The 22,612-nt window shown below is 36.4% G+C and overlaps 1 protein-coding gene across 4 annotated transcripts in view; it reads left to right on the plus strand.

The window, feature by feature from the left end:
• Positions 1-22,078, plus strand: part of ZNF215 (zinc finger protein 215) — a 58,574-nt gene extending 36,496 nt beyond the window's left edge. For 2 of the 4 annotated variants that reach the window (XM_077113843.1, XM_077113842.1), the window contains exons 4-6: positions 2,028-2,160; positions 2,449-2,544; positions 17,919-22,078. In XM_077113843.1, coding sequence (XP_076969958.1) covers positions 2,028-2,160; positions 2,449-2,544; positions 17,919-18,856 — 1,167 coding nt within the window. In that variant the 3' untranslated portion in view covers positions 18,857-22,078. Of the gene's footprint in view, positions 1-2,027; positions 2,161-2,448; positions 2,545-16,468; positions 17,390-17,918 lie in introns of those variants that run through there. The other 2 variants (XM_077113844.1, XM_077113845.1) reach the window with 2 other exon arrangements.
• The last annotated feature ends 534 nt before the right edge of the window (positions 22,079-22,612 follow it).

The raw sequence follows: 22,612 nt of genomic DNA on the forward strand, positions 1-22,612 counted from the left end.
GGCTTTTCTAGCGTACACAAATCATTTCAAACCGGCCCAGAGGTCAAGGATAGAATCCTGAGTGATGTTATCTAATGGGCAGGATTAAGCATACCATGGGAATAGAAACAAGGTTGCAGTGGATTGAGAGAGGAAAAGGTGAGGAAAGAGACCAAACTAATGTAGACAACTTATTCACGAAGACTAAAGGAAGAAAGGAAAGAGATTTTGAATATGTTAGTGTATTGTAAGGGGCTAAAACTGCTGATTACAGCAGTTTTACTTGTAATTGCAGTTGCTATGTTAGCTTATTTCCATTCCCTCATATGATGTTGTAGTTGTTATTATTATAAATTTAGCTTATTTACACTCCTTTACCTGCAATTGTAATAATTACTTTAGCTTATTTCCTTTTCTTCACCTGTAAAATTGTGGTTACTATTTTACACTTGCTGCATAGCAATTCTACTTCCACTTTAATGAATCACATAGAAACCCTGTGCTGGTTTGAAACTGTTACATACCCAGAAAAGTCATGTTCTTCTAATTCAATCTTGTGGTGACAAACCAAGTGTGGGTGGGAACTTTTGACTAGGTTGTTTTCATGGAGATGTGTCCCTCCTCATTCAAGGTGGGTCTTAATCTGCTTACTGGAGTCCTTTAAGAGGGAAACATTTTGGAGAGAGCTCAGATGCAGACATTTGGAGATACAGAAGGAAAATGCCCAAGAAGACACCAGAAGCTGAGAGTGCCATTTGAAACCAGAAGTTGGGAAGGTAAGACAGAAGTTACTATGTGCCTTCCCAAGTGACAGAGGAACCCGGATGCCAGCTGCCTTTCCTCCAAGAAGGTATCCTCTTGTTGGTGCTTTGATTTGGATATTTTCACTGCCTTAGAATTGTAACTTATAACTTAATAAATGTTCTTTATAAAAGTCAATCCATTTCTGGTATATTGCATTCCGGCAGTTTTAGCAAACTGAAACATACCCCAAACTCTTTCAGTACTAATCAGCATTGAATTAAAGCTCTTTTTTTCTCGAAATCCTGGTGTCACACATTGACTTCTTTGTGCATTGGGCAGTGAACCCTTGCCCAGTAAAAGGGCCAATAAAGACAAGGTAGAAGATACTAGAGACAGAAGTGGAATAATTGATGGTGTAAAGGCCTATTTAAAACAGGAGGGAATTTATTCATTAGCAAATATTTATGCAGTGCTTAATTTGCGAGGCATTTTTTTAATGGCTGGGAATATGATGATAAACAAGATAAAATTCCTGCCTTTGTGGCTAATACAAACACAAGCAAATAAGATAATTTCAAATTGATGCAAATGTGTGGGAAATGATCATGATGATGAATATGCAACTATGTGATGATATTGTGAATTGCTGAGTGTATGTGTTGGGAATGTTTGTGCTTCTTGTAATTTTTTTTAATTAATAAAAAAATTTTTTAAAAAAGATAATTTCAGATAGTAATAATTATAAAAAGAAAAAGAAGTAAAGATAATGCAGTAGACACTAATTAAGAGGGAGGCTACTTTGTTCAGGTGATCAGTGAAGGCCTCTCCAACAAGGTGACATTGGGCTTTGAGACCTGAATGATAAGGAGCCAGCAAGCTAGCATTTCTCTCCTCAAAAACATGACCTACCTGTTCACCTAGTAGAACCTACATCTTTATGAAAAATTTTCTTCAATTCTACCTTAAACTCTGCCTGTTCTGAAATCTCTTTTGTGTAAAATCTTCATACTCTACTACAATCTTTTGTTACACAATTATTTCAACCAGAGTGTAGCCTAATTTATAATAAGAACTGCACTTCATTTTCTTTTTGTAACCCTCACAGAGTATATTTATTACCAAACTGGCTAAGTTGTAATAGATTGACTCCTAATACAACTTGATGTTCATCATTTAGAAACCCCAAAATTCTCCTATTAATATCTTATGTATCTGGACCACCTACCCTATTCTTCCCAAATTCATTCCTCCTGTAACATTTTTTTGGGAGTGATCTTTCATTCAAACAGAATTTAATGTTTTAGGAACCAGTGACATTCAGAGATGTGGTTGTGGAATTCAGCGAGGAAGAGTGGGGCCAACTGGATCCTACTATAAAGAAACTGTACGGGGATGTGATGCTGGAGAACTTAAGGAACCTGAATTCATTGCATAAAGGTGGTGTCTACATATTTATCTAATCTGCCCATTGGTAGCCTCTTCATCTGTTGCTAAAAGCTATAGGACTGCTGAAGTGGTTAAGTGCATTTGGGTTGTGGTTCAGTTTTTCTAATTCCCTTGTGGCTTAATAGCAGATTTCCCCATTCTATCTGGTTGAAAGGACTTTCTGCTGCAGAGCCAGAAACACACAGGTCTATGGTGTTCTTCACCAGTGGGTTGGGATGGGATTCTTTTCTCTGTAAAATTGCCCAAAGTACCATGTTTTGTTTATCCCTCCATGAATAGGGCATCTACTTACCAAACCAGTCGAGATCACCAAATTGGAGAGCAAGAAAAAAACATGGATAATGGAGGGAGAAATCTCAACAACGACCATTGTTGGTAAGAACCAAGCAAATATGAAGCATTTTAAGAAACTTCCATTTATGCACACACAAACAGTGTGCAACTCAACCAGTTAATGATAACTTTTGAGGTTTTAGTTGGAGAGGTAAGAAGAAAACCACCTAAACCCTGAAGAAGAAAAGTTATCATTGCCATTTGTTCACAGGTGATTTTTCTTATGTGGACAGGGAAAACAGTGTCATGAATTTGGAGCACAGATACCTAAAACTGTGTGACCTAGAGAAATCTTTCTGCCAGCTTCCTCATCTGTAACATGGAGTTACAAGTACCTACTTGACAGGGTTACTGTGAGGATAAAATGAGTTGGTATGTGTAAAGCAATTAGAGTAGGGCCTGGTGTATGGTTATGTGCTTTATGAACAAATATTAGACAATGTAACCTTGAATTACAGTCTTTATTTTAAAAAAAATGAAAAACTCTGCTTTATTCTAGAGTTATTTCTAGGAATCTTCTGTTTTTCCTTCTTTAATTGTAGAACTTCTTAAACTGTGCCTTAATCTCCTACCCTCATCACAATCTATTTATTCCCATTAACGTTTTGTGAAAGATTGTAAAATTATTGTATGCTTAATATACATTTTAGTAAGTACAGAGAGGTAGGAAGGAAAATATAATCACCCATCATCTTACTACCCAGAGCTAGATAGTATTAATATTTTGGCTTGTTTTCTTAAGCCATTTTCTTGATTTGTGAGCATTTTTTTCTTCAAAATTGGAGTCATCAAGAATATGTGGTTTTAGATTCTGTTCTGTTCACCGATATGGTATCATGATCAATTACCAACTTCACCAAATAGTCTGTGAAAATGTGGTTTTAATACTCATGTAACATTCTGTCATATACATGTACCATAATATATATAAGCATTACCTTTCCTCATTGTTGGATATTTAGGTTATTTTTTTCAGGCATGTCTGATTACTTTCATAGGCCACCTTACTAGAAGAGAAACACCAGGATCGAAGGGTATAAATATATTTGACTGTCTTATGGTAAATTTTCCACAGAAATATTATACAATTCATATTCTTGCTAATAATGTATGTGTAGCCCACTTCACCCCATCCTAGCAAACACTGGACATTATATACCTAAGACCTTTATTAATTTGATAAGCAAATTATTATATTCTATTCTAAGGGAAATCCCACTGCATTATTCTTTAGACCCCATTTCTCCCTGACTCTTTCCCTTATATTTTCACCATTTCTGCTTCATCCTCCCTGTCATTTTAACATTGCAGGTTATTGTTACTTTTCAGAGTCTCTTTTTTATCAATCCTACATCCTCCTCTAGCTTCCATTTTATTTCTTACTTCTTCTTCACAGCCAAACTTCTCAAGAGTTTTTATACTTGCTTTTCTCATTTCCTCACTTCCTGTTGCTCAACCCATTCCAGTTTACCTCTTACCCCCAATGGTTTTGCTAAGTTCACTAATTGTTTTATTGTAGCTATTTCCAATGGACATTTTTTATTCCTTATCTCACTTGACTTCTCAAAAGCAAGTGACACTGTTACCTGTTCCCCCATTTTTAAAACTTTCTTAGGTTCTTTTAATTCTTCTTATTTTCCTTATTCTTTTTTCAGGTTATATCACCTCTGTATTGCACACTTATCTTTCTCTAGATATCCAACAAATATCAGAGTTTCTCAACATCTGGTCTCATTTTGTCTTTTCTCCTTACTCTGTATTTTACTCCCTGGGTTCCACAACTTCAATTTCCATACATACATAAGTGACTAATAAATTTGTATCTCCAGCCCAGACGTTTTCTCTGAGCTGAAGGTTTGTGTATGCTGTGATATTTCTCTTGGATATCTTAAGGTAAGTTCCATAAAACTAAGGTCATGACTTTACCTTTTGAATCTTTTTCCTTTGTTCCCTATCTGATTGAGGGCAGTGCCATCTATCCAGTTATACAAGATACAGTTTAGGTATTATCCCTGACATAAAATTCTTTTCCTTCATTTCTCTAATCTTTGCTTGTTTTAATTTCCTAAATATCTCCTGAATGTCTGTACTTCTCTCCATCTTCATTGCCATTAGACTAGTTCATGTACCATCATCTCTTACCTGAACCCTTGCCATGGTCTCTTAATTGGTCTTAATAGCAAATCTTGGAACACCTCTTTGCTCTTTCTTTTTTTTTAATCCCCCTCCAATGTTTGAGCCACAGTGAGTCCAAAGAGATCAAATTTTGTAATCTGCTTGCTTTAAAGCACTACAGTGATTGCAGTTTTTCTTATTTCACAACATGGTAGTCCCTGCCCACTTCTCACCTCATACCATATCCTCCCCTCACTCTGCACTTGAGTCATACTGATCCAAGTCAGCATCAAATATGAATTAAGCATCTACTATGTCCTAAGCACTCTCGCAGCTATTAGGGATACAGCAAGGAAAAGACAATCCCAGAGAACTTCTGGGGAAGATGGAACAGTGAATTCCCAAACTCATTCTTCCAAAAACAGCTAGTGGACTGGCAAGAACTGTCTGAATCAGCTGTTCAGTGGCTTCAGAGGCCAGGGGAGCACTGTTTAGCATCCAGAGAATAGCAAGATCTAAGAGGCTGAGAAACTTTAGTTAAGAAATGTGAGTGACTTGCTCCACAGTGGCTGCTGGCGCTCATCTCCTTCTCTCAAGACAGGCTGTCATGGGGCCTGGCCGCTGGCTGGCTGTTGTGGACAGAGAGTGTCACGGAAATCCATTTTCCCAAGAACATGGGTGGGCTTCACTGAGCATTGGTGATGGCTTCTGATTTATGAATTTGGATTGATGGGTCCCAACTCCAAGTTGCCATTGTAGCTGGTCCCAGACTAAAACAGCTGTGGCCTTTATTTCAACCCTGCCCCTGAAAGGAGTGGAGCAGGTAGAACAGAGCTGCAGGGAGCTGTCTGTTGAAGGGTGCCATCTCCTGGGCAAGCCAAACTTTGGGGAGCTGCCAGAAAGGCTCTCTATTGTCTTTCCTGACCCTCTCCCCAGGGCTCTTTAGAGCTGGTTCTGTGCTCCCTTTGTGCATCCCTGGTCCTGAAGGGAAAATTCTAGGAAAGTCCCAGGTGACCCTCCTCCCAGAATTTTCCCTCAGACAAAAGCAGCTAGAGGAATGAAAACAGCGGGGGGGGGGGGGGGGGAAACTATAGAGGCAAAACAAAAACAACAGATCCTGATTCCCAGAGAAGGAACAGAGGAAATGGAAGCTTTTATTTCCCTGGGGGTGAAATAATTGCACAAACAGTGCAGTCTTAAAATTGTACTTATATCGGGCGGGCCAGGGTGGCTCAGCAGACAAGAATGCTTGCATGCCATGGCAGAGGACCTGGGTTTGATTCCCAGTGCCTGCCCATGTAAAAAAAAAAAAAAATTCAACAAATGGTGCTACAATAGCAGGATACTCACACGGAAAATAGTGAAATGTGACCCCACCATACAGCATACAAAAAAAAAAAAAAAAAGTGCTTATATCAAGGGTTAGAATCAAATGAAGAAGAGCTGAAAACAATGTAATTGGTTTAACATGGGCAATTCTGAAGCTCTAGAATAAGTTGAACCAAGTGTCAAAGAAGAGCCTTAACACAAAGCCAATAAAAAAATAAAACCCTAGGCAAGAGAGATAAACTGACCTTTAAAGTACAGTCATCAAGATAATCAAATGGGGCGGGCCACGGTGGCTCAGCAGGCAAGAATGCTTGCCTCCCATGCCAGAGGGCCTGGGTTCGATTCCCGGTGCCTGCCCATGTAAAGAAAAGAAAAAAGAAAAGAAGAAAAAAAAAAGATAATCAAATGCCTAGATGTCAGCAAAAATTACAAGCCATAGTAAGAAACAGGAAGATATGGCCCAGCCAAAGGAATAAATTAAAACTTCAAAGGAAACAGAGAATCTAGAACAACTAAACAAAGATGTTCAAACAAATCTCCTAAATAAATTTAAGGAGATGAAGGAAAATATGGCTAAAGAGATAAAGGATATTAAGAAGATGCTAACTGAGCTTAAGAAGGAATTGATAGTATAGGAAAAAAACCTAGAAATTATGGGAATGAAAATCACAATAGAAGTGATTTAAAATACACTATAGGCATACAATAGCAAATTTTAGCAGACAGAAGAGAATTAGTGAACTAGAAGATAGGAGAACTAAAATTGTACAAATAGAAGAACAGAGAGAGAAAAGAAGGAAAAAAAATTAGCAGTGTCTCCGATTTCAATGACAGCATGAAGCACACAGGCATACATTTCATGGCTATCCTAGAACAAGAAGAGAAAAGAAAGGGGTCAGAAGGAATATTTGAGGATTTAATGGCCAAAAGTATCCCACTTTACTGAAAGACATAAATATACATTTCCAAGAAGTGCAACATACTCCAAACATAATAAAAGATACATACTAATCAGAACATCAAATGCTATAGATAAAGAGAGAGTCCTGAAAGCAGCAAGAGAAAAGCAGTGTGTCACATTTGAAGGAACCATAACAATATTAAGTGCAGATTTCTTATAGATACCATGGAGGTCAGAAGGCAATGATAATGATATATTTAAGTTACTGAAAGATAAAAACTGCCAGCCACTAATTCTTTATCCAGCAAAGCTGCCCTTTAAAGATGAGGCAGAGTTTAAAATACTCACAAATAGGTAGAAACAGTGAGAGTCGACCAATAAGAAACCTGCCCAACAAGAAATACTAAAGGGAGTTCTGCAGACCAAAAGGAAGATAAGAGAGGCTTGGAGGAGAATGTAGAAATTAAGATTATCAATAAGAATAATTAAATAGGTAAAAAGACAAAAATAAGATGTATAAAAAGGAGAAAATGGTTGAAGTAAGTACTGCCTTTAGTGTAATAACCTTGAATGTTAATATATTAAACTCCCCAATCAAAATATGCAGATTGAGGGAATGGATAAAAAAATATGACTCATCTATATGCTGTCTAGAACAGACTCAAAGAAACAGATCTGCTGGAAATGAAAGGTTATAAAAGGATATTCCAAGCAAAGAGTAAACAAAAAGGTGAGATAGATATACTAGTATCAGACAAAATGGATTTTGAATGTAAAACTGTTTAGAGACTAAGGACACTATATGTTTATAAAAAGCGTAATCCATTAAGAAGAAATAACAATCATAAATATCATACATATAGCGATAGTGCCTTAAAATATGAGACAAACACTGGCAAAACTAAAGGGAGAAATAGATGTCTCTACAATAATAGTTGAAGACTTCAATACAACGTTCATCAATGGATAGCACATCTAGATAGAGGATCAATAAGGAGGCAGAGAACTTGAATAATAAGATAAATCAACTAGACCTAACAGACATCTTCAGAACATTACAGCCCAGAACAGGTGGATATACATTCGTATCAAGTGCTTATGGATCATTCTCCATGATACACTGCATGTTGAGTCTGAAAACAAGTCTCAATGAATTTAAACAGATAGAAATTATACAAAGCACTTTCTCCAACCATAATGGAATGAAGCTGGAAATCACTAACAAGCAGAGAACTGGAAAACTCACAAATATATGGAATTTAAACAACATAATCCTAAACAATCAGTGGGCCAAAGAAGAAATTGCAAGAGAAATTAGTAAATATCTTGAGATGAATGAAAATAACATGTCATAGCAAATGCTTATGGGATGCAATGTAGACAGTGCTGTGAGGGAAACTGATAACCCTAACCACCTATATTTAAAAAGAAAAAAGAGAAAATTAAAGACCTAACCACTCACCTGGATGAACTAGAAACAGAACAGCAAACTAATCCAAAAGCAAGTGGAAGGAAGGAAACTATAAAGATTAGAATGGAGATAAATGAAATTAAGAATAAAAAACAGTAGAGAATTAGCAAAAAGTTGGTTCTTTGAGAAGATCAGCAAAATTGACAGACCCTGGGCAGTGTGACAGTGGCTCAGCAGGCAGAATTCTTGCCTGCCATGCTGGAAACCTTGGTTCAGTTCCTGATGCCTGGCCATGAAAGAAAAAAATTGACAAACCCTTAGCTAGACTGACAAGTCAGAAAGAGAGAAGATGCAAATAAGTAAAACCAGAAATGAGAGAACATCACTATTGACTGCACAGAAATAAAAAAGATCATAAGTAGATACTAGAACTGTATGCCAACAAATTAGATAAGCTAAGTTAAATAGACGAATTCTAGAAACACACATTCTACTACACTGACTCCAGAAGAAATAGAAGACCTAAACAGAACAATTACAAGATTGTACCAGTCATCAAAAACCTCCCAACAATGAAAATCCCAGGACCAGATGGCTTCAAAGGTGAATTCCACCAGTCATTGCAAGAGGTATTAATACAAATTCTGTTAACAATCTTCCAAGAAATCGAAGAGAGCACCACCAACTTCATTCCATGAGGCCAACATTAGCTTCATACAAAAGGCAGATAGATAGTACAAGAATCGAAAATTACAGACCAATTTCTCTAGTGAATATAGATGTAAAACTCCTTAACAAAACACTTGCAAATTGAACCCAATAGTACATTAAAAGAATTATGCATCATGATCAAGTGGGGTTTATCCCATGTATGCAAGTGTGATTCAACATGAGAAAATCAGTTTATGTGATATACCACATTAAAAAAAAAAAAAAAACCAAAGGGGAAAAAACCCACATCATCATCTCAATCAATGCAGAAAAGTCATTTGACAAAATGCAGCATCCTTTCTGATAAAAATACTTTGAAAGATGAGAATAGAAGGAGACTTCCTCAACATGACACAAGGCATATATAAAAAACCCATCATACTCAATGATGAGAGACTGAAAACTTTTCCTCTGAGATTGGGGACCAGACAAGGATGCCCACTGTCACCAGTGTTCTTCCACATTGTGCTAGAATTTCTAGCTCAAGCAGATAGGCAAGAAAAAGAAATAAAAGGCATCTAAATTGGAAATGAACTTTCACTATTTTCAAATGACATGATTCTATATTTAGAAAGTCCCCAAAAATCTACAACAAAACTACTAGAGCTGATAAGCAAGTTTAGCAAAGTGGCGCAAGATGAACAGACAAAAAATGATTGATGTTTCTATTCACTAATAATGAGCAATCAGAGGAGAAAATCAAGAAAAAATTCCATTTACAATAGCAACTGAAAGAATCAAATATCTAGGAATAAACTTCACCAAGGATGTTAAATGATTTTTACACAGAAAACTATGAAACATTGCTAAAAGAATACAAAGAAGACCTAAATCAATGGAAGTACTTTCTGTGTCCATGGATTGGGAGAATAAATGTCATTAAGATGTCAATTCTACCCAAACTGCAGAGTCACACAATCCCAATCAAACTTCCAACAACATACTTTGCAGAAATGGAAAAGCCAATTATCAAATTTATTTGGGAGGGTAAGAGGCTCTGAATAGCCAAAGTGTCTTGAAAAAGTAGAACAAAAATTGGAGGAGTCACAGTTCCTGACTTTAAGGCCATATTACAGTGGTCAAAAGAGCATGGTACTTTCATAAATATAGATATATTGGCCAAATGGAATTGGATTGAGAATTCAGAAATAGACCTTCACATCTATGGCCAAATGATATTGGACAAGGTTGCCAAGTCCACTCAACTGGAACTGAACAGTCTCTTCAACAAATGGTGTTGGGAGAACTGCATATTCAAAAGAATGAAAAAGAACCATTACCTCACATCTTTTTAAAAAAATTAACTCAAAATGGATCAAAGACCTAAATATAAGAGCCAGGATTATAAAACTCCTAGAAGAAAATGTAAATAACTCTTCAAGATCTTGTGTTAGGCAGTGGTTTCTTGCCTAACCCAAAGTACAAGCAATGAAAGAAAAAATGGAAAAAAAATTAAAATGTATGTGTTTCAAATGACTTCATCAGGAAAATGAAAAGGCAACCTATTCAATGGAAGAAAATATTTGGAAACCACATATCTGATATGGGTTTAATATCCAGAATATATAAAGGAATGCTACAACTCAACAATAAAAAGGCAAATAACCAAATTTAAAAATGAACAGAAGTCTTGCATAGACTTTTTTACAAAGAAGAAATACAAATAACTAAAAAGCACACAAAAAGATGCTCAACATAACTTGCTACTAGGAAATTGCAAATCAAAAGTATGATGAGAAATTATTTCACACCTGCTAGAACAGCCACTATTAAGAAAGCAGAAAACTACAAGTATTGGAGAGAATGTGGAGAAATAGGAACATTCATTCACAGCTGGTGAGAATATAAATGTAGCAGCCACTAACAGTTTAACAGTTCCTCAGGAGGCTAAGTATAGAATTGCCATATGATCTGGCAATATCCCACTGCTACGTATATACCCAGAAGAACTGGAAACAGGGACTTACACAGATGTTCCTACACCAGTGTTCATAGCAGCATAATTCACAATTGCCAAGATGGCAGCAACCTAAGTGTCCATCAAAAGATGAATGGATAAACTATGTATGATGGTACATAAGAAGGAATGCTGTCTAGATGCATGGACAACATGGATGAACCTTGATGACATTATGTTGAATGAAATAAGCCAGACACTACAGGACAAATATGTATGATCTTGCTGATATGAACTAGTCACAATAAGCAAACTCATGGAGTTAGAATCTAGAATATAGTTTGCCAGAAGATAGAATAAGGGTAGAGAATTGGGAGCTGATACTTATTTTGTGCAGAATTTCTATTTAAGTTGATTGTAAATGTTTGGAAATCGATAGTGGTGATGGTAGCACATTATTGTGAATGTTATTAACAGTACTGAATTATGTTTGTGAATGTGATTGAAAGGGGAAGTTTAGGACTGTGTATTTTACTAGACTCAAAGTTAGAAAAAAAATTTGGAAAGCAGTAGTGGTGATGGTAGCACATTATTGTGAATGTAATTAACAGTACTGAATTATGTTTGTGAATGTGATTGAAAGGGGAAGTTCAGAGCTGTGTATTTTACTAGACTCAAAGTTAGAAAATAAAATATGGGACTGTATAAATGTGTTGTAAATGATGGCTGTAGTGAATAGTCATATATAAGAATATTCTTCCATGAATTACAATAAATATATCATCACTATTACAAGGGGTTAGTAATAGGGTGGTGGTATATGGGAAAATATACCTAATATAAACTATGGACTATAGTTAACAGTAATAATTTTAATATTCTTTCATCAATTATAACAAAGGCACCACACCAATATAAAATACCAACAATATGGAGATATATGGCATCATATTTTTTACATGGGTTTTATGGAAACCTACAAATTCTCTAATTATAAAATAGTAATAATTAATGAAAAACATTATGCTGGGTGAAAGAAACCATAAACGTAGTATTGCATTTGTATGATTCCATCTATATAAAATGTAAACATAAATTATAGAGACAGGGTTAGATTGCTGGTTATGTAGGCCTGGGGAAGGATAGAGAAATTGAGAGCTGTTTGCTACAGGGTATGGGGTTTTTCTTTTTGGAGTAATAAAAATGTTCTAAAATTGATTGTGGTAATGAATGCACAGCTCTTTGATTATACTGTAAGACACTGATTGTCCACTTTTATGGTATGTGAATATATCTCAATAAAACTTTAAAAAAAACACAATTCCATAGGGAACATATTCAGTTGTCCCTTGAGTGTGACTTGCTTTCCCCCATTGAGGACCTCTATACTTGCTGTTTCTTTACATTATTGCTGTTTCCCCTCTTTTTTACCTAGGTGACTTCTATTCTTCCTTCAGATCTCAAATAGAGCCACATTTCCTCAGGGAAGCCTTTCTTGAATACGTAATTCTTTTCGTTCTATATTCTTCACTTTTATCATTAACCACAAGTATATTTTATGTATATCTGCGTCTTTGTATCCCATACTATGCTGTGTGTTACCTAAGGGTAGGGACCTTTTCTCTTTTTGCCCAACCATTATATCTCCAGCCTTTAACTGGATAGGATAGATATTTGATTATGAAAAAGGTGAAAATTATTTCAGTTGTTTTAATTATATGTGATTAGGTAAATTGTTTTTTATGTCTTTTTTGTATTAAAACTTTATGGGTGCTTACTTGATACATTAAAATCTAATATAAATTCTAACTATTAATCACAGTTGTAGAAAATAAGATATTTAAGTTTTTTTTTATTTTATTCATGGGTATTCTGCTGAACATATTTTTTTACTTATTGTCATGAGATATCGTCTTTTATTTTTATCTATTAATTTTATATATATAAGAACTTTTCCATCCCAAGACCACTTTTTTTTCTACTTCTCTTTCTTGGAAGTCAGCAACCATGTACGCAATTCAGCTACTCTGATATTATCATGAGTTGTGTGAACTCCAGCTTAGCTACATGGAATGATAGAGGCCAAGTGGAACAGCACCAAGGTGCTAGACTGGAACATTCTTGGATCTTGCAGACAGCCATCAGCTGAATCCAGACAGGTGATCCCAGCCAACAGCAAATTCAGAGACCTCAGACATGTGAACCCAGTCATGCTAATCCAGCTACCCCACAGCTGTTCAGGCAATCCAAGATGGGACCCCATGGAGCAGAGACACGCCAGCTCCACTGTGCCCTGTTCTGAATTCCTGACCAATGGAATTATAAGCAAAAGAAAATGGTTGTAGTTTAAGGTATTAAGTTTTGGGGTGGTTTCTTATGTATCAATAGGTAACTGAAACAGAGATTATTACCTGGAAGCAGGGCATTTCCATAATAAAACCCTGAAATATGTAGGGATTTGCTTTGGGATCAGGCACAAGGTGGAAGCTGGAAGAGCCTCAAGGAAACTTTTAGAGAAGGCTCGAAGATAGAAGGGAAATTGTTATTGAAGCCTGAGGAAAAGAAAAAGGTGACTTGGATTATGTAATGGTGGAAACTATGGCCACACGTCACCTGCAGTAATGTGGGAATTAGAAGATATACCTAATGAATGTGTAGATTACAGCTAAGGAAATTTCCAGGCAGAATGTTGAAAGTGCCAATTGGTTTCTTGTAGCTGCACATGATCAGGATGAAATAGAAGTGGATGAACTAAATAAATTGTTAGTATTCAAGAAGAAGCTATAGGAAATATTTTGGAGCCACAACTGGTTGAATTTGAAAAGAAAACTTTCTCATCAATAACCTGTTACAGCATAAAGTACTTAAAGGGAGTACTGATGTCAAGGCAAAGAATAAATCCAATGTGCTATCAGTAAAATGTCTCAGGGTCAAGATTTCAAGTTGCAGTTCTAAGACCCTTTGTTTAGACCTCAGGAAGATTTAAGGAGATCATTAAAGAACTTCTCAGCTGTAGAAAATGGCTTCTGTGAATCTTAAGTACATGCTTCTTAGAGCCTACCTGTTAGACTAGAGTGTTTCTAAGAATATTAAATGCCCTGTCCCAAAGAATCATGACTCTCCACCCATGGTAGAAAGGAGATTTGTGGGAATGGCTTTTAATAGAGTGGATTACAATTTGACAATAGGAATCCCAGATAGTTTTTAAAGGAATTATAACAGCTTGAACTGAACAAGAGCCTCAAATAGGAAGAGGCTTTGAAGCCCCAAACTTTATACAAGCTGGAAGCAGGCTGAAAAACCTCAGCTGGTCATTTGTCATGCAAAAGATAGGGCAACTTAGAGGACATTTATAACAATGCAAAATGTAGCACATTAATACAGAGAATCAATCCCAAGGAGCATATCTGGGGCCACTCAAAAAACTGGTGGCATGATGTCCCACTAGATGTCAAAACCGCTATGAAACCATTGCTGCTATTTGCCTTCCATTTTCCCTGTTTCAAAATGAAATTATTGTCGTTCTTCTTCTCTGCCTCACTGGTGTATGCGGGTTGTGTGGGGCAGGTAACTTTTCTCTTTGATTAGCAGGTCTTCAGAGAGATTGGAACTGTGTCTAAGAGCCTCTCCTAAACTAGAACCTAATTCAGAGATCCCAATCTTCAAGTTTGTTGCTAAATGGGATGAGACTTTTGGGGTTTTAGGAGAGTCCAAATGTATTTTACGAAGGAAAAGCATATAATTTGTGGTCAGAGAACAGACCATGTTCAATCAAAAATGTCAATTCTTTTGACACTCTCCCCATGTTGAAGTGAAATTTATTTTTCCTCTCCTTGAATCTGAGCTTATTCTGTAACTGCTTAACCAAAAGAATATGGTAGAAGTGATAGTATGCCATTCCTGGGCCTATACTTGCAGAGACTGACAGGTTCCAGTTCCTCTCAGGATGTTGCCTCTCAGAACCAGTCAACATGCTGCGAGAAGCCCAAACCATATGGTGAGGCCATGTAGACATGCTCTAGTCTACAGAACCAACTGAGTTCTAAGAAACAGCCAGCATCAACTTCCAGTCATGTGAGTGACTTTCCATCCCATTTAAGTACCTGGATGATTCCAATCTCATCCAGTATTACATGGAACAGAAGAACTCTTCAATTCATAGAATTGTGCTTATTAATAAAATTATTACAGTTTTAAGTCACTAGTTTTTGGAGTATTTTGTTAGAAGTAAGTTAATCAAAACAGTAATTATTCCAGCAGTACTTATTGAATAGCAGAAATCTTCATTGTTAGTTCCTTAAGTAAATCTTTTTGCTTCTCATATTTGTGCAACTCAAATTTCCTTACTCTTAATTTAAAAATCACTTCCATATATTTTGCTATTTTGCATTTACTCAGTTCTAATATTAGGTAATCAACTCATATTTTTATTTTATATCTGGATACCTTACAAAACTCTCAATAGATATAATAATTTTGATGCTTAGTCTCTTGGATTTCTTTTCAATGGAAAATTATCATTTACAAATAATAGCATTTTTCTCTTTTCTAATAATTAAATTTCTTATTTTTGTTTCATGTATTTTTCTTTCATTAATTAAGTGTTTCAGGTCAATAGTAAATATTTGTGGTAATAGTCATTCTTTTCTGCTGATTTTAGTGATAGTAATTTTTTTTTATCTTTACACATGATAACTAAGTTATGGTTTGTTCTCCTTTTGCTCTCAAATCATTGGCCTCTACTGACCACTAATTCTAAACTGACAAATTTTGCTTCATCTTACTAGTTCTAAAACATTTTTTCTGCCTCTAACATAAAAAAGTAATGAATACTTTAAACCTTAGATTACAACCCCAATCCTAGTTCTCTGTTTGCTTTTTTCCTAGAGACTATTCCATACCAAACCATCTCTGCCTTTCTTTAGCCTATCTGACAATTTTCCCCAACATCAAATCATTCCAAGCTTATCTGTGCTTATAGATTAAAATTTATACATTTCTACTAGTTAGTCAAAGCTCCCCAAAATTTGGCTTTGTATTTTTTGTCCAAATTTACTTTCTTAAATTCAGTCATGTATCTGAATCATTTTAATGAGCCTTTAAAGTGTGTATGTGTTTATATTACATATACACATATAAATTAATGTATAGGTATATAGTATATATGCATGTATGTATGTATGTACTGTATATGCCTATTTTATATACACACACACACACACACACATATATATATTCCTTGGTTCCACTTTCTACTAGGAGATTCTGATTTAGCAGTTTATCTTCCAGTTCCAACTTTATTATATAGACAAATGATAAAATCTGCTAGAAATTAGATAAACCAGGCTGAATTGTTATGTACTTAATAAGGTTGGAGGTATCATTAGTGCTGCTTTGAGGTAAAAGTCATTTTAATAAAATAAAATAATAGTAGCTAAGCACAGATTAGATATGAAAGATGAAGGATGATGGTTATTCAAGATCTCTCCATGGACTGTAGTATAAATATTAGAATTGGGATTGATTTTGAGCCCAGAACAAGAATGATTTCTCTGCTACCTTATTTTTTTTTAACTTTTTTTATTGCATAGTATAACATATATCCAAAGCAAAGAAATAAAAAACAATAGTTTTCTTCAACAAATAGTTAGAGGACAGATCCCAGAGTTTGTCATGGGCTACCATACGATCCTCTCATATTTTTCCTTCTATATAGAGGAATATAGGAGGCTAGAAGCCTTAAATACTTTTTTATCATCACAATCTACATTTTTCCTTCTTTTTTTGGTGAAAAATAACATATACACAAAACTATACATTTCAAAGCACAACACCACAGTTAGTTGTAGAACATATTTCAGAGGTTGACATGGGTTACAGTTTCACAATTTTAGGTTTTTATTAGCTGCTCTAAAATGCTGGAGACTAAAAGAAACATCAATTTAATGATTCAGAATTCATATTCATTGTTAAATCCTATCTTCTATGTATAACTCCACCATCACCTTTGATCTTTCCATCCCTCTCTTTAGGGGTGTTTGGGCAATGAAGATTTTAAATTTTTGATATTGGAAGGGTCTGTCACTAATATGAGGTAGGGAGATGGAACTATCTGATGTTCTGGAGAGGCTGGGCTAGGTTTCAGGACTTATCTGGACCAGGGACCCACCTGGAGGCGGTAGGTTTCTGGAACGTTACTCTAGTGCATGGAACCCTTGTGGAATCTTATACATTGCCCTAGGTGTTCTTTAGGATTAGCTGGAATGTTTCTGGTTGGGGTTGACAGGTTATAATAGGTAGCAGAGTCTACCTGAAGCTTGCGTAAGAGCAACCTCCAGAGTAGCCTCTCAAATCTATTTGAACTCTCTCTGCCACTGATACTTAATTAATTACACTTGTTTTCCCCCTTTTGGTCAGGATGGAATTGTTCATCGCACGGTGCCAGGTCTGGATTCATCCCTGGGAGTCATCTCCCATGTCGCCAGGGAGACTTTCACCCCTGGATGTCATATCCCACGTAGGGGTGAGGGCAATTATTTTACTTGCAGAGTTAGGCTTAGAGAGAGTGAGGCCACATCTGATTTACTGCCTTATTTTACAGTTCTTTCTGCCTTCATTATATACTGGGAGTAATTATAGCTATATGGAAAATAGGGGCACCATGATTGTGAGTTTGCTTTTATTTGGTAAGGTGTGGTGCCTCTGAAGATAGACCTGTTTCTAAAGATATTATTAAGTGATTAAATTGGAGCACTTCTTTATTACTGGTGAACAGTGTGGGTTAAAAGAGATAAGATGCTGGAGACAGGAAAATTGGGTAGAATCTTCCCAGACTAATCATGGATCAGTGATAGCTTGAACTATATGTCACTACCTCATCCCAATTTACATGCTGATATTTTGCCCAAGTCCTGTATGCTGTCCTCATATTTCTATCTGTATTTGACACCTGTAAAATCTGCATATATCCTTATATGGCCTAACTTCCCTTTCCTAATTAAGTAATGTTCCCTCTCCTAATTCATGGATTTTTTTTTTTTTTTTTTTTTTAGATAGGGAGACTGTTTCAGGAAGCCAAGATTCTGTTCCAATGCTGAGAAAAGAATCATCTCATGGAGAGGTTATGGCAAGACTTTCCAAACATGGACTGTTTTTCTTAGATGCCAGTGAAAGTGATGATTGGTTATATGGGGACAAGAAAAGCTGGGGCATTTGTTTGCCACAACAAGCTTTCACTCATAAGGTAATCCAAACTGAGGAGGGAGACTTTAAATATACTGTATGTGAGAAAAATTTTGATATTAAGTCACTTAATTCAATTTGTGATATACAACAGGAGAACCCTATGAGAAAAAGGTCCCCAAAGTGTGACAGATTAAAAACCAACTTCAAATTTAATTTAGACTCAGTAGGTAAGCAACATTCAGAATATAATGAATGTGGGAATGCCTTAAGCCAGAAAACAGATATTATTCAACACCCAAAAACTCCTGCTACAATGAATTCCTATGAATGTTATCAGTGTAGGAAAGCCTTCACTCGGAGTTCTTCTCTTATTCGGCATCAGATAATTCACACAGGAGAGAAACCCTATAAATGCAGTGAATGTGGGAAATTCTTCAACCGACGTACAAATCTTACTAAGCATCAAAAAATTCATACTAAAGCAAAGGCCTGTGAAGCAAATAAATGTGGAAAGGCGTTCAGTAATAGTGAAGATATCAATAAAAACCCAAGACCCCGTTCTGGAGATAATCCCTTTGAATGTGTTAACTGTAGAAAATCCTTCAACCGGAGCTCCTCCCTTATTCGACATCAATTTATTCATACAGGAGAGAAGCCATTCAAATGTAAGGAATGTGAAAAAACATTCAACAGGAATTCAAACCTTATTAAACACCAAAAACTTCATACTCGAGAGAAGACCTGTAAAAGGAGGAAATGCAGTATTACCTTTGGTCAGAGTGCAAATCTCATTCAATATCCATGAATTCGTGCTGGAGGGAATCCTGAGAATGTAGTCATTATAAGATGACCTTTGCCAGAGATTATTCTTTAATTGATAAGACAAAATTAATAACAAACAGAAATAGGTTTCAATGAGTCTTTCCAGGCTCCCAAATTAAGTTACAAGAGTTTGGAGTTAAAATATTAAATCACTGCCAGAGACCCGGTTCGCTTCCTGGTGCCTGCCCATGCAAAAAAAATACCTATAAAATCACCATACATTTATTTGTGAAATCCATTTTTATGATATCCATTACACTCTCCTTTTTGATATATTCTCCTAATTGATATAGGGAATCTATATCATATTTATATTCATCTGATCTCTTAATGAAGTAGACATTAGGTAAGAGCTAAGGAGTACTCTTAAAGTTGATATTTAATAAAACTCAAACTTTCAGTCCTTATAAAAAGGTCACAAGAAACCAAGAACTCACAAGAATAAGGAGAACACTTGTAAGGGCTGAAATCTCTGAATGGCAAAGACCATAGTGACAGCCAGTTACTCTACCCCTGGCTGTCCTGGTGCAGGGTGGGAAATTATCATTGGGATAGGGTTATCAACTGCAATGTGTTGTTAATGGTATTGTTAACCTATGGATGTGGTGGTTGGGTTAATGTATATGTATTCTTCAAAATGTGTATTTTTAAAAAGTACTCTTTTGGGATTTAGGCTAGAGAGATACCCATTGCTCTAGGTCCATGTTTATTCCATATATTATAAAGTATCCTATTACCAATGTGCAACTATAACTACCTCTTCTAGGAGCTACTTCAGGATCTCTTGGCTTGGGTTCTGGAACCAAGAAGCTTGTCTTAATTTACCCAAAAAGATTCATACTGGAGACATTTCCAGTGGTTGATTAAAGTCATTAAGAATGATTTTCAGAGTTTCAGTCTTCTACTTTCAGTCAATCAGAGGGTCTTACCTTATTCAAAAGCAGAAAAGGTATACTGGAGTGAAGCCTACGTAGAGTCAATAAAAGTATAAATATATAAATCATAGGTTGATATTAATATATTAAAATGAAAATAGAAAAAGGTAAACTTACTATGGAAAACTGTTCTGCAAACATTAATTGCCAGTTCTTGAAATAAGAAATAAAAATGACCAATAAACTATGGGAAAGAATGTTCTAGTTTCACTAATAAAAATATGAGTAAATAAAACAGATAACATTTTGAACTGATAGATAAACCATAAATGGAATTATGATACCCAATTTTGGTGGGACTGTCAAGAAATGGTAACTCATACAATACCAGTGGGAATGTAAATAATTACTACCTTTTTTGGAGGGCCATTGTGACAATGTGTACTAAGAACCTTTAAAAACTCAATACATGGGTAGGAACAGAGCAGGGATTAGGAGTTCAAAAGCCTCAACAAGGGTGGGCCACGGGGCTCAGCAGGCAAGAATGCTTGCCTGCCATGCCAGAGGACCCGGGTTCGATTCCTGGTGCCTGCCCATGTTAAAAAAAAAAGCCTCAACAATACATGAGCCTACCAAGAGGTGGTACAGAAGGCACAGGGCAGAGAAAGTGTGCCAGTTTGAAAGGATGTATGTATCCTAGGAAAGCCATATTTTAATCCTAATCCCATTTTGTAAAGGCAGCCGTTTCTTCTAATCCCTATTTAGTACTGTATGTTGGAAACTGTAATTAGATTATCTCCATGGAGATGTGACTCCATCAAGAGTGGTTATTAAACTGGATTAGGTGGAGAAGTGTCTCAGCCCATTCCAGATGGGTCTTGATTGGCTTTACTGGAATCCTTTTAAAAAAAGCACTTTGGAAAAAGCTAGAGAACAAGAGAGATAGCCAGGAGATTCAGATAGAGCAGAGAAGAATGACAGAGCCACAAGATAGCCACAACAGAATGCGACAGAACCACGAAGCAGAGTGTCCAGCAACTTTTGGAGATGAAGAAGGAAAATGCCTCCTGGGGAGCTGGAGAGGAACTAGCAGATGATGCCATGTTCTCCATGTGCCTTTCCACTTGAGAGAGAAACCCTGAACTTTATTGGCCTTCTTGAATCAAGGAATCTTTCCTGGATGCCTTAGAGTAAACACTTCTATAGACTTGCTTTAATTGGGACATTTTCTCAGCCTTAGAACTGTAAACTAGAAACTTATTAAATTCCCCTTTTTAAAAGCCATTCTGTTTGTGGTATATTGCATTCTGGCACCTAGCAAACTAGAATAGAAGGGAAGAGCAAAGGTTGAAGAAAGGACCAGGCATCTCTTCTGCAAAGGAAAGAGGAAGTAACTGCAGAACTCAACCCAACCTGGCACAAAGAACCACCAGGCTTACACTGAGAAGCAACAGTAATAATAACAACAATCACAGGGACTGCCAGAGACATGGAGCAAGGGATATGAAAAGCACATCATCCAGGGTCTCTCACTTTTGTTTAAATCAGTTAGCACCTTAATATGTTGTCCATCTATTTTATTTTTAGGGACCTGTGATCAAGAAGTCATCACCACAGATTGCTCTGGATCAAAACACTGATTAATTCCCCACTCCTGGTACTTGTCTCTAACATTTAAACATTACAACTTGTTTTCTGTCTCTCTGGAATTATATGATTCCCATTCAAATCAGTGAACCCATTTCCATTGTAACAACTTACACCATTATCTCCTATCTTACAGAAGATAAAAACTGCAGATCTTTTCAATGGTGCTATTGTCCTTCTTTCCAAAAAGTCTCAAATCTTTGGTGAAGGGAATATCCCTCAAGCCATCCGAGATGGTATGATTTAGGAGGTGTTGAAGAAGGGCACCCACAGCCCATTCCAATATACCCATCACCATGAACTGCTGGACATCTTCCTCTATGGCATGCTAGAGAAGTAATGTTATTAACTGTGGGCCAAATTTGCTAGAGAAGTAATGTTATTAACTGTGGGCCAAAGAGGGTTCTTCCGGTTCTTAATTGTATATTTACAGTTTTTGATTGCTCTTGTTTCCTGGGCTGATTCTCAAGGATGGGGGAGAATCCAGGTGACTCCCAGTCTTTAAAATCATTATTTTCACCATAGCAACCAAGTGCCACAGCTAATCTCCTAACACCTTGTCCTCTAACTGCACTTATATTCCATTATATTCTATTCCTGATGCCCCCAAATGCCACCTTCCTGCCCCCCCCCCCCCACTGAAGGAGATTATCCCTTTTTCTGCCTCCCTGCTACCCAATCCTGTCCCATCTAAAAGGTCTATTTCCTAGGGCCACTTTGGTCCCAGTAATTATTTTAGTCTGGTTCCCAGTAGGAAACAGTATAAAGTTATACTCAACTTTAGAATAATTTGAAATTGGTTTAATAATATAAGACTATTTTTTAAATTGTGGGCAGAGTTTTAGGGAAACTGTAAGAGATAGGACAGTACCCAAGTGCAAGTAGCAAGGAGGGTATTTTATCCCTATGCCTGAAGAAGCAAGAAGAGAAAATCATTAACTAGAAGGAGAGGGTCATGTAAAGAAGTCACATTCATAAGAGCTGTTACCTTAGATCTAGGACAGCAGCTAATTTAAACCAATCCTCCAGTCTTCCGTCAAGGATTACCATTAGCCAAACTCAACCAAAGCCAGAGAACAAGGTTGCCCATTGATGTAGTCCATTCAGGTCAACCTCCCAGAGAGGAGAACGATGTAGAATAGATTTGGAAGGGCAAATAAAAGATATCTGGGACAGGATCCAAAATTAGAAGGGAATTTTAGTGAACCTCTATCCTC

This window comes from Tamandua tetradactyla, chromosome 8 (genome assembly GCF_023851605.1).
Source record: "Tamandua tetradactyla isolate mTamTet1 chromosome 8, mTamTet1.pri, whole genome shotgun sequence".
In the NCBI taxonomy this organism is placed as follows: domain Eukaryota; kingdom Metazoa; phylum Chordata; class Mammalia; order Pilosa; family Myrmecophagidae; genus Tamandua; species Tamandua tetradactyla.